The 13080-nt window shown below is 36.8% G+C and overlaps 1 protein-coding gene across 4 annotated transcripts in view; it reads right to left on the reverse strand.

Moving 5' to 3' along the window:
* nf1 (neurofibromin 1) overlaps positions 1 to 13080 on the reverse strand; it is a 139302-nt gene that overhangs the window by 70672 nt on the left and 55550 nt on the right. For 3 of the 4 annotated variants that reach the window (XM_002936819.5, XM_018091613.2, XM_018091610.2), the window contains exons 23-30: positions 11378 to 11461; positions 11145 to 11261; positions 10192 to 10373; positions 9406 to 9617; positions 8837 to 8998; positions 8547 to 8650; positions 7510 to 7645; positions 765 to 827 (exon numbers count right to left, since the gene is read on the reverse strand). In XM_002936819.5, the coding sequence (XP_002936865.2) occupies positions 765 to 827; positions 7510 to 7645; positions 8547 to 8650; positions 8837 to 8998; positions 9406 to 9617; positions 10192 to 10373; positions 11145 to 11261; positions 11378 to 11461 (1060 nt within the window). The remainder of the gene's footprint in view (positions 1 to 764; positions 828 to 7509; positions 7646 to 8546; positions 8651 to 8836; positions 8999 to 9405; positions 9618 to 10191; positions 10374 to 11144; positions 11262 to 11377; positions 11462 to 13080) is intronic. The other variant, XM_012957569.3, reaches the window with a different exon arrangement.

The following is a 13080-nucleotide window of genomic DNA, read 5'->3' on the forward strand; positions in this document are numbered from 1 at the left end:
CGCCCCAACTGTCTCTACCCAGCAATGTAATCTGATCGTTTGGCCCAAGATCAGAACAACCAAACCATTCCAATATCACCCAACACAAGATGGGCATATTGAGGAAAGATCCGCTTGTCTGGTGGCTTTGCCAAACAAGCAGATCTTTCAGTGTATGGCCTTTAGTTTCTTCCACAATACAATATAAGATCACAGCATTGTGCATCAACATTAATGTACCATGCAAGCATTATATACTTTCTTACTATGAAGCAAACTTACTTACCCAGTTAACTCCAGCATTGGATATCAATTGTCAAGCCACACCAGACAGGAATTGGAAAGACTGCATGAAGGCTAAGGAGCCTTTCCAGAAAGAATAATGGACTACCAACCCAAAGCATCTAGAAAGAAGCAGACCTAGCATGCCCCAAAGCCTCCACAACCCCTAATCCCACAACCCACTCCATGCCATCCATACTATAAACATCATTAAAGCAGAGAAGCCAAAATAAATAGAATGCTTTTTTTTCTGTATCAAATATTCACACAGAGAATGCATAAAATGTAACAGAATTCCAGTGTGTTAATTGAAATGAAAGCTCTTCTGTGCCAGAATTAGTAGAATGATTTTGACAGTGAAGGTCTGATAGGCTGGAGTGAAGATGTTTAAATAGCAAATAAAAAAAAAAAAAAACAAGAATGTTTTTGTTTTTATTGTTTAATTTTTATTGTTTTTGTTGTTTTGGGGAGAAAATGGCTGAGAAAAGGTTCTCCAGACTTACTGATTTTTTGTTTTCCTTTTTTTCTTTTACGGTAGCTTTACTCAGTAGGGAGTGGCAAGTTGCCTACAGGACAGAGATGAGCACAAACAAGTCACAGCACCAACTACACATAGCAAAGAAACAAAAAAACAAAATAAAAAAAAAAAAAAACAGTGTGGACTCACACAAAAGATTTTACATAATAGAATGCAACACATACAGGTAATGAGATACAAACCAAATTTCCCATGATTTCATATCCTTAGAAAGCCAGAAAAAATGGTTAATGTGGCTAACTTTAAATCAATTCTACTATTTCTGGCTACAATCGTTTCATATCAAAAAACACCAATATTGAAACAGGCAGCATTTCCATCTATGCGATGGGGCTGAAACAATGTTCACATTTCTTTCATATTTTGAACAGTGATCTGTGAGTACATATTTGATACCAGGAAAAAAATTACATTATGAGTTGTGGGTATATACAATAATTCTAAATCAGGAGAGTATCGAGTCTTACATCTTATGGCTAAAAGCTAGAAGTGCAAAGACTTTTTTTTTAGCCAAGTCCAACAGTCTTTAAAAATTATATTTTTCTATTAGGCCAAATACATTTCCTAAAACAGAAAATTTAATGCTAACAAGTAGGTGGATATGCTTAGGGCACTGGATTTTTATTGGTTAACCTTGAAAAACTGTGACACTGTATCAAACCAACAACAGTCATTTGCTTACCATAAACCTTAACTTATTTCATAATGTTAAAAAGCACATACAGTAAGCAGTGGTTGACCCCAAAGAATGAATCACTTGGCAAATAAAGCAGGCATGCCAAAGGTGGCCATACACAAGAAAATTTAAGCTGCCAATTTGTCCCATTTAGTCAGAAGCCTATCTGCTAGTGTATGGGGCCCTCAGACAGGTCTGGTCAACCAATACCTGGCTTGAAATTTGACCAGATGTCCAATTTTCCATCTGGAAAAGGTTTGCATTGGCTTGTTGATGCAGCCCTGCACCCGCAAGTCCGACCTTGCCTGACAGCCTCTATCCCAGTTGTTGTGATACAATTGTTTGGCCTGAGTCCACCTCAAAGTGAGTATATGGGGCAAAGAGCCACTCATCTAGTGACCTTGCAAAACAAGTTGATCTTTAATGTAATGTCATCTTTATTTCTAAAAAAAAAAATACTGGTAGAAAGGCTGCATATGTTACATACAGATTTTAGTAGTCTATTTATCATGTTGTGTAATACACCACACATCATGGTCTGATGGCCAGGCATTTGTCTGTAAAAAAAATTAAGTAACAAGCTGTGTAGACAAGTAAAAGTCTCCTGCATAAAATTCCAGTGTAAAAATGCAGAAGTTGTTTGAAAATTCCATGTAAAATAATAATCCTCCTGTGAAAAGTTTTTTTGTTTTTTTTACAGCATTTACCACAAAAATTTTCTTTAGGTTTAAATTTTTCCCATTGACTAAAATGGGTTATGTCATAAATATTATAACATAAAATAAGATGAATGGGTGGTGTAAAAGAAATTTCACCATTTTTTTACCAATTTTTACCCCTTTTTCAGCATGATAAATAGGCCTCTTAATTGACCAAAGGTTCAACAGCCCAATAAGAATAATGATCAATTCCTTCAAAGTTGTTCACAGCAGTTTTCCATCTTGGATCTTGGAAAAGCTACTATCTGTGGAAGAACAGCTAATGGGCTGCTGTAGGCTGGTACAAAAGACAACAATAGCATAAATAAAACATTTGAACTCCATATTGTTACTGACCCTTTAATAAATGTCTATAAAAGTATAATAATTAATATGCTTTTACTAACATATTAGACCGTCTTAGAACAATATCATGTTATGGTAAATTTAAAGTTACGTTTCAGTTAATGATGATACTTTTAGCACACTGAGTCATGTAAAATTCATCACAAAGGAACCTGCTTAAATTTCCATAATGTGCTTTCTAAAGCCTATTTTCAGCGGTCAGCAAAACTAGAGACTCCGCTTGTATCCGGAGAATAGATTGTATATCTGCAAACATTGGAAAAAAAGCTTCTATGGAATGTCTGCATGGATTTAATTCAGACCACATAATATACTTTTCATTTAAGGCACTACTAACTATAGTCACTTTATTTGAAAATGATGAGAAATGTTATGAAGCCAAAGATTTCCAAGATCACAGTTCATTTAAGAAACAGAGGTTATTCATATTATATATAAATTATATTAAACTGTAAGCCACGTGGTTAAAAACAAATGGGTGTAAGATTAATTTCAATAGACTTGCTGGGCTTATTTCTTGCATATCTGAATTAAAGACATAATTAATTCTGTGGATTTCAGTTTTATTATTAAATAATTATGCAAATATTAACAGTTATCTGAAAAAGAAGATTTTTTTCCTTGCAGATTTGCTCCTTATGCAAAATAAATAAATAAATAAATAAAACTCAGTATAGTGCATGGCTGCATGGTCAGCATTAATTAGGGTGCAAAAACTTTCATTACAGCACTGTGTCTTGTAGCACAAAGTTAGAAGCAAAAATTAAGTATCATGGACACTTACTGCTGTGTGCATGGCTCATATACTGTCATGGCAAGCAGCTTCAAGAGGTTCTAGGAAATTTGATTGTCAGGTTTCCCCACAGAAATATTGGCACACCATATGCCACTTACAAAAAGCTGCCACATTATTAACATGTTTTTTTTTTTTTTTTCTAACACTGCAATGAAGAGGTGTATCACACATATTGCATATAAATATTGATTGATACTGGAGATAAAAAAAAGGGCCCTGCTCATTACAGCTTACAATCTAAAAGGAAAGAGGAAGTTCAAAACACAAAGTATAGGAATGGGAAGTCAAAGGAAGAAATGTGGCATTTAGTATTGCACTTGTAGATGGCTTATAGTGTATCATATAGGAATGCTAACCCAGGTGAGGGTCAACTTCTCTAAAGAAATGTGTTAGGCTGAAAGATTGGGAAAATGTCCAATGGAACATGGAAGGGAATAATGCCAGAGTGGGGGGGGGGGGTGTAGTTTAAGCAAAGTCTTGAACTGATAAATGTAAAATATTATAATGTGTTCAGGTATAGATCTTTAGAAGAATGTAATAAGTGCATGATCTATTATTTGAGATCTGGTGTTTTAAAGGGGACAAGTCACCCTAAGAAATAATTCGAAATTCTTTTCTATTGTGTTAGTTAAGCAAAATAAACTTCACTTACACTACATAACTAATATAAATCTTGTTTCCTTCAGTCCTGGACTTACACAATCACATCAAATAGTCAGGTGCCATTTTGTGGACACTGTTATTAAGGCAAGCTTTGTATCACCCCAAAATCGTGTGTATGTGCCAGAATGGGGGACCAGATGCCCAGGCCCATGCACTGGCTACACAATTAGATGGTTAGGAGGGAGGGGGAAAGTGAGTGCTAAAATTGAAAGTACTTGTCTGCCCCACCTCTATGCCTAAGGCATAGAGGCGGGGCAGGCAATATATGATTGGCAGCTGGGATTTTTAAATGCCTTTATAATGGGTTTGGATGTGTTAATATAAAAATTAATTTAGGTTTCTTTTTTAATTTCAAAAGGACTTTTATTATACAGCTTTTTATGTCTGGGTGACAGGTCCACTTTAAAGATAAGGAATTTTCCCGCATACCTAAAAGTTAAACTTTGCTTAAAAAAACAAACCAAAAAAAGTGTGCATTATTTAAACCTAATAGGATTGTTTTGCAAACATTATGGTTTCCTGCAGCACAGTAAGATCAAGTGCTCGGTACTGTTTCAATATTACAGAGAAAAAGGAAATCATTCGATTGAGCAGAGGGTGGCCTACCAACTGGTGGCATGTCAGAGGGACAGGTTGCAGGATGTGTGAAATGTGGCTGTCAGGCTATTATGGACTGAAGTGGTGGTCTCTGGAGGAAAAAGACAATAGAGAGTTGAAGTAATGTGACAGACACATAGCACCAGCAGAGCTATGAGATCAGGGCTGATAAAAGGAGAGGAGAGGAGAGATAGGAGCATCATCAGCTAAGGCGGATTGCCACATAGGGTTGATACTCAGCCTGTGGAAAAACACAGGCAGAGAACCAGTCCCTCCACTGGCATCAGCCTTCTACCATTCCTACACTCTGAACCACTGCGTCGGCCCGGGTGCTGCTACATATGGTGGATATCAGCTCTGAAATGCTAACTTTTGTGTGTGTGTGTCTGCACCTGGCCCAACAAAACGGTTTTGGGTGCAGGCAAGAAATGAGGCTGATGCAAGCAGAGGAGCTGATCCTCGGCCTGCATTTTTCTGCAGGCAAAGAATTAGCCTCATGTAGCATCAGACTTAGAGATGGTAAAGGAACTATATGGAATAATTAGTTGGTAAAGGGGAAACTGCTACAAAGTATTAGGAAGTATTACTATTTTATAATTGTTTACTCCTGTAGAGAAAAAAATTAAATTACAGCCTACAATCTACTTGTGTCAGATTTGTAACATCAATTTTAGGTAAATTAAATTCAGACTGTTACTTTCAAGCCAATAAAAAAAAACCTTGGAATTAAAAATAAACAATATGAAAGAAATATTATTGACATGGTTTAGGGATTGATTACTCTCTGCAGACACTGGAGGTGAGCAAGAAAATCTGATATTGAGTCTCTATTAATGAATCCTTCTCTTCTCTAGGGAGCTGAGCAAGCAGCAGAGACTCCGCTAATGAAACTGGAATGTTTCTGTATGTAGACTCTACAAGGATGAAATCAATATGAAGTCCAGTGCTGCCTTAGCTATCTGCTAAACAAAATAACCAGTTTAACAAATAAAGAATATGGACTGTCTTATGTGGAATACAGTCCCTTTGGGCAATACAGACCATCAGGGCCTCTTTAATTAAGAAAAAACAAGGGTAATTAGCTCATTGCCCAAAAAGGAAGCACACAATGAACCCTTTCAAATGCAATAACTGGTAAATTTAATACCCCAGAAATAAAAGAACCTTGATTTTAATCTGCTAGAACATGCAGACAGAACCTGTAGGCCTAGTACAGTTAATCCTATAAATCTGATCTACTTATACCTAGCACCTAGCGTTACCTAGCACTTTTTAGAGAATGTAATTCACATTAGTCCCTGCAGGAGACCCCACACACACAAAATAGAAGCAAATTCATAATCTAGTTAACATGGCAGTATGCAACTAGACTAGCATGAAGATTAGTACATATATAATTACCACTATTTATAAGACCACCAGTGCCTAATAACAGGCTTGCCTGCAACTGACAAATAGAGATATGTCATCCAATGATTCTATGGGTTCTTATTAACACTCATCAGAAATGGAAGTGTTCTAAAAAAGCAAAGGTATTTAATTTCTGCTTAAAATATATATTTCCAGGTATGGGATCCGTTATCCGGAAACCAGTTATCCAGAAAGCTTTGAATTATGGAAAGATTATCCCCCCATATACTCAATTTTAATCAAATAATTCCGATTTTTAAAATTGATTTCTTTGTTCTCTGTAATAATAAAACAGTACCTTGTACTTGATCTCAACTAAGATATAATTAATCTTTATTGGCTGCAAAATAGTTCTATTGGGTTTAATTCATGTTTTATTGCTTTTTTAGTAGACTTTAAGTACAGAGATTACAGAAAGACCCCTTATCTGGAGTACCCTAGGTACCCTATACCCGTATTTTTAAAAAAAATTAGGGTACTTATCAACATTGGGCAAACTTACATATGGAAGGTAACCTGTGGCAATCAGCCAAATTTTTACTTACACTGTTCTACCTGCAGCAGGCTAAAAAAGCTAACCACTTATTGGTCGCTAAAAGATATTGCCAAGGTGTAAATACGGGTTGGTAAATGAGCAACATTGCATACAATAAGCACTGTTGTGTCAAATCTCGTATCTCACAGCCTTGAGTTCCACTGCACTCTGGCCAGTTCTGTAAACCAGAATTCCTATAAGCGTTTCAGTTCAGCAGAGAATTCCAAGAAATGTGAACAGAGAACATTTATGTTTGCTGAAGAGAGATGTGTAACAGACTACAGGTAGGTTTCCCTTAAGTGCAAGAACCCATGGAGCCCACAGATCTGATATCATGGGCAACAAACTGCTCTGAAAAGGCTTTCCACTGGCAACAACACGAGTCTACGGTGGAAAGCCCTTCACATCGCATGCTGTAATCCGAATTTGCTCAAAGTTTCCTCCTGCAGGCAACTTAGCTTGACTTCAGAAAATAAAATGTTGCGAAGGGCTTTCCACCGGCGACTCCTACAGTTGCTGGTGGAAAGCCTTTTTGGAGTAGTACGTTGCCCAGAACTGGCGCTGTACCATAAAAAAAGAATGTACTCACACAACCCAATATAAATTAAGCATTGTCTTCTGAGTAGTATTGCAATTAACTTTTCATTTATATTTATAACATTAACACACAGGTGTCCCACCTGTGCTCTCTTGAAATTCCTGGATCAAAAAGCAAAAGCTGAAACTACTGCAAAAATGAAAGAGCAAAAAAAAAAAAAAAAATCTCCTGATTCATTTCTGCTAAGTTTTACTGCTCCAGGTCAACAACAGAACTGAGCAGAAAAGAGCCAGCAAATGTTTCCTGCATCAGTAACTTAAGCTGTTACTGTTCTGTCTAGTTGCTGCCAGGACAGAAGGAGGGAGGGAGCGGTTACACATTCATGATAGCAGCAAACAGATTTTGACTTATTAGCTATATTGTGGACATACCTGGTACAGACAATGGCACACACTACGAAGCTGTGTTGGGAACTCATTTGTGGAGTTAATAATGGCATGAAAGAATTTCTCAGTCATCTGTAGGAGGCGACGTTGATTTTCTTCCAAGAGTTCATTTCCCTCAAGCCTTCAAAATCAATTAAATATTTAGTGGTGAACACCCATAACTTTACTACATTATGAGGAACACTTGACTAGCATTTTTCAAATGTATGTAGTGTTTAATATTTACACATGAAATATATTACTTACATTTTTCATATATTTTAAGAATAAGGCATGCTAAATACTTCACAAAAAATGTTGTTACTATATTTGAAAAAAAATTTCCAGAAAAGAAAAGCGAACAAAGCAAAGCAGGAAACGAAGGACAATGGCAGACGGGATGCTTTGTCACCTATGATAAATCTCTGCTACAGTAGGTGACAAAACCACCCTGGTTTGCCAGCTGACATCGAAAGCATTGCCGTGAAAACATACGTGGCAGTGATCCGCAGCTAGCAGATAGGAAACAAGGGAATTTTTGTCAGCTGCTGTAGCAGAGATTAAAAAGGGTGGCAAAATGTCATTGGCTTAGAAATGCTATGTTTCCTCTTCACAGTATAGAATACTTCTACATACAAGAATTCCACATCTTATTCATGTTCACATGTTCATGTTCACATGTTCAGCAATGGCACACGTACATTTTAACAAAAAAATATTTTAGCAGATCCCTTTATGACTACATTTATTAGAGAAAATTTCCAGTTCTGTAATGCACAAGTCTTTTTTTTTTTTTTTTCAACCTATACATGCCTGCATAGGACATCTGGAAAAGAGACTAAATCTTTAAAAAGTAATGTTTCTAGGTCTAATGAAATTCCCAAAAGAATAAGAAAGAACGCACACATAACAGAATTTAAAAACATTTAATGTCTTTGTTAAAGTCTAAAGGCTTCATGACAATTTTAAGTAAAAGAAAACTTAGTATTGACATTGAAAAAACAAAAAAAAATTTTTTTTATTTTATTTTTTTTTTTCCTAACCTTGTTGAGTCAACCTCAAAACTGACATATTGCCACTCAGGTGATGTAATGAAAGTCCTTAGTAAAGGTTCCAGAAGCTTTTGTAGATATGTGGCACCATAGACCTGCAGACAACATCAAAAGGGAGAAGGCAAATAGCAATGTCATAACAAGCAGAACAGCTTTTCTGTACAGCTGCATCAAAGAAAAGGGCTAAACTGCATGTATATATCAAGAACACATGGTACATTGAATGGAAAAACCAGAAAACCACTATTATGGGCCACAATAACTCCAATATCATTACTAACCTTAAAGCAAAATGTCATTATTTTACTAGCCAAGCTGTTTCCTCTGAACAGTGTCTGCATGGAATCTGCCAGTTCAACTTCCTTAGAAAACATATTCCATAAAAGCTGGTAGAGTAGGTGACGAGAATCGAAAAGTGTCACAAGAACTCGAGCAAGCTCATCCTATCAAAGAATACAAGGAGCTAGTTATTTGTTTCACATAGGCTATCATCTAATGTTCCTAAGCACAGAATTCATAAACTACTAAATAATGGAGGTACTACAGGCTGATCAAATATCCACAAAACACACAAAAAAGATATTTTCACATGCAGCCATTAGATAACCTGTAAGTAATATGCCCTGTGATTTTCTTTGCTATGTACATAGGGAAAAGGGGGAATCTAAGGAGATCATTAATGTAATTGCTAGATATGTTCCATCCATTTGCTGGATCTTCCTAACATTGGCCTCTTCATTCACATTTAGTAGCTTCCTAGAAAAGCAACTAATCTCAATAATAAGGCATTAGAGTTATCCTTCAACATGTATAGTTCTCCACTATACATTCTATTAAACCCAATACTTACCCACTGTGAGCATGGAACAACATTGGCTAAAGCCATTGCAATAGGTAATTCGCCTTGATCTCCCATCATGGTCACCAATTCTACTAGTCTTTCAAAACGATCAGCCAGAACAGTTTCAGCAAGTGTATCAAATTCTGTTCCTTGCTGTAGTATTTTTGTTAGAACCTCCATAAATGTCGCTCTTGTCTGCAGATCCTTGTGATAGCCAAGCCCTAAATAAAATAAAAAACGACAAAGTAATAATAAATAAAAAATTCAAATGAAAAAAAGCTGGATTTCTTCTTATAAATTCTGAGAAACAGACCATGTCAACCTTTCTACTGAATGTATTAAAAAAAAAAAAAAAAAAAAAGACCAGCAAAACCAGGGATTCTAGTAAAAACCAAAAACGTGTTAAATGAATGGCCAATGTGACATTTGGTCCCCATCTGGAGGTCCCTATGTGTAACTGTATCCATTTAATCCTATACAGCTCCGAATAATAGATACTTATGTGATATGTTTAACATTTTGATGTGGTGGCTACTTCTCACATTTATTCCTATATGCTTTTTTTTAATCTTTTTTTTACTCCTTTTAGTTTTTGCTCATTTGATTTTCTTTGTTTTATTGGCTATGGGTGAGCACTCAGGTGGCCTTTATTATATTGTATTATAATATAACATAATAGTATTATTTAATGATTTATAAACCATATCCAGCACAGTGTATAAAATCTTATAGTTTTCCTTTTATTTTAACATTTCCCCCTTTCCACCAACACAAAAAAAAAGAAAAAAGTCATACCTATTGAATGCATAAGGCCACTATCCACATTAGCATTAAGCAAATTAGACATGGCCAGGACAGTACAGTGCCTTAAGGAAGCCAGTCTCCTAGACATCCCCCTTTTTCGACCACCGGTCTGGGTTCCATCATCTTCAGCCTCGCTGCAGTCATTTAACAAGTTCATGAACAACGTGAAGTACCTGAAGGTATGAACCAAATGTGCATATGGTCAAGTCTTCCTCTTTGAACTGGCATACTTTAATCATGCCTCATAGTTCTTATCAATTGCTATGGCAAAAAAAAAAATTTCTTTAAAAACCGTGCCAAGCAGGAGGTTTAATCTGAAACTATATGTTCTGAAAACAAGTATTTTGTGAGATTCTATATGCTTGTTTACAGGAAGTAATGTAGGAGTAAGACATGCTGCTCCATTCATTACCTATGTGTACAACTGGTTTACAAATGAGCATGGTGGACCTTCTGAGTTGGAGAGAGGAAATATCATAACCTCCTGACTCTTGAGTGCAGTTTACTACAAAGGTTCTCATCAGTTTACTACTCTTTCTCTCTCTTTCCAAGAGATTGGGTGTTGCCACTCCCACAGTTAATAATACCTTCAAAAGTCCACTGAAGAGTCTTGTTTTGATTTATTTTTATCACATAGCTCAACATTTTTTCAACCTTCCCTGTACCCAAAAAGGCTTGATAAAGGGCTAGATTAAAGCCCAAAACGCTGCCTTTGGAACACAAGTTATTACTTTTTTCAAAATAACCAGAGTGCTGCTGTTGACTGGTTCACATTACCTAACCTTGGGTACAGCATGTGGATGGGGCTATAAAGTGCTGTTTTTACATTGTGTAGTTAGAGGAAGGACCAAGTTAATCAGATGATGTGCTGATGCACTTAAATAAATTAAAGCTCTCCAATGTATATTTCGAGAATCACACTGATAGTAAAAGCATAAACTTACTTCAGGAAAAGCTGAGATTTTGCCTCCATTAACTCCACCCCATCCCCTTCCTCTGGCTGCAGAGGCAGACCTGCGAGTAGGGATACAACTGCTTCCATGCTGGCCTGATCTAAGTCTCTAAGGAAACCAAAAATAGAGAATGAACAATATACTGCACATTTTAAAAAAAAATTCTGAGTGGATTCTTTGCAACTGCATAAAAGAAAAAAAAAATACTACTTTAGAAAAACTACCTTGTCAGGCATTTTACATCTTCATCCGCTGCCTGATTGGATGTTCCCATTACCCAGTCAGTTAAGTACTCCACCATTTTGTTCCTAAAGGCATAAAAAAATGGAAAAAAGAAAGCATACACAATTAATGTGTGTTAGCCAAGCACAAAAGTCTAAAATACTTTGCCCTACTTTCATGGGAGGCATGTGGCTATCGATTCTTAACATTACTCGGCTGAATATGCTGTAAACTTGCTAAACGATCCTCAAATTATGGACAGCACTCTGTACTCCAATCTTTTTATATACAGCTTTACTGGTCTGTGCCAATTATGTGAATAGGGGCATTTTATTATAAGATTGGAGTATGGAGTGCTGTCCATAATTTGAGGATCAGCTGAATATGCTTGCATTGTTGCGGATTTGCAAAATCGTCGCATTCCTCCCTATAGTTATGGCTCTGTGGTTCAGTGAACAATAGAGCCTCCACTTTGTATATTTAAAAGGCAAGAAAACCCAAAATAAATTGTTTCATTAATATTTGATCTGAAGCTTGCTAGTTTGGAATTTAAATTGTATTCTTGAAGTTAAAGGGGATGTAAAGGCAGAAATAAAATTGCACTTAATGCTTCTCCACCAAAAAAGCATATTTGCAATATACTTGGTTAGAAAATCTGTACCGTTTCTTTAAAATTAACGATCTTCTGTAGCTCAATGCACACCTCTTCTGATTTCCCTCTGAAAGCGGCTGGCAGAATCCACTGACAAACAGCCAGTCAGAGTAGTAACGATCAGAGTTGCTCCACATTGTAAGGGGCAGGGAAGCAGAGCAAGGTTGTTTCTTACTGTGCTTAGCCTCCGTTAAAAGGAGGGCCGGATTTGTGGAGAGGCCACAGAGGCCCAAGCCTAGGGCAGCAAAAACTTTGGCCGCAATGGAAATGTGCACAGATACGGAGCACTGGGGACGGGACGCGCAAAAAACTTCAGCGCAACACTGCATGCCAGGGTGGAAGAATGGAGAGGCCTCTGGGTGCCTCAAACTGTAATCCAGGGCTGTTGATAAGCAAAAAAACATGAAATAACACCACTCTGCTTCCCTTCTGCCCTTTGGAATGCAGAGCAGGGCTGATTTATTCTCACTACTCCTGAGGGCTGACTCTGGCTGGTGGTCAGGCCAACAAAGGATTTCTGTAAGCTGATTCCAGAGGGAGAGGAGAGTAATGGTGAATTGAGATGCAGATCGTTCATTTTAAAGAAACTGTACAGATTTTCTAACCAAAGTATATTGCAAATGGCGGAGAAGCACTAAGTGCAATATTATTTTTGCCTTTACTTCCCCTTTAAGGTTTACTTACCCTAGCCAAAGAGTTATTTGGGCACCAGGATGAAACAAGGAAGTATCTGAACAGAAAGATAATAAAAACAACCAACAATCTAACAGACAATCTGCTTTTAGAATGCAGGGTGTCACTGACTGTGCCAACAAGATTTAGTGAGTCAGAATACAATGGCAATTAATTAAAAAATAAATAAAAAGTTGACCAGCTGCAGTATTTTGCAATATGAATGTCTTTTGAGCATTCCATTCCATTGTCAGTTGTTCCACCCCAAGTGTAGAGTAAAGTAACCAAACTTGTGCACTAGTCCTTCACTGCTGCTAGGTAAGCCGTACAGAGAAATAAAAAATAAAAATTCGATTAAGTGCCCCTAAATATATTCTCTTT

Source organism: Xenopus tropicalis, chromosome 2 (assembly GCF_000004195.4).
Source record: "Xenopus tropicalis strain Nigerian chromosome 2, UCB_Xtro_10.0, whole genome shotgun sequence".
NCBI lineage: Eukaryota > Metazoa > Chordata > Amphibia > Anura > Pipidae > Xenopus > Xenopus tropicalis.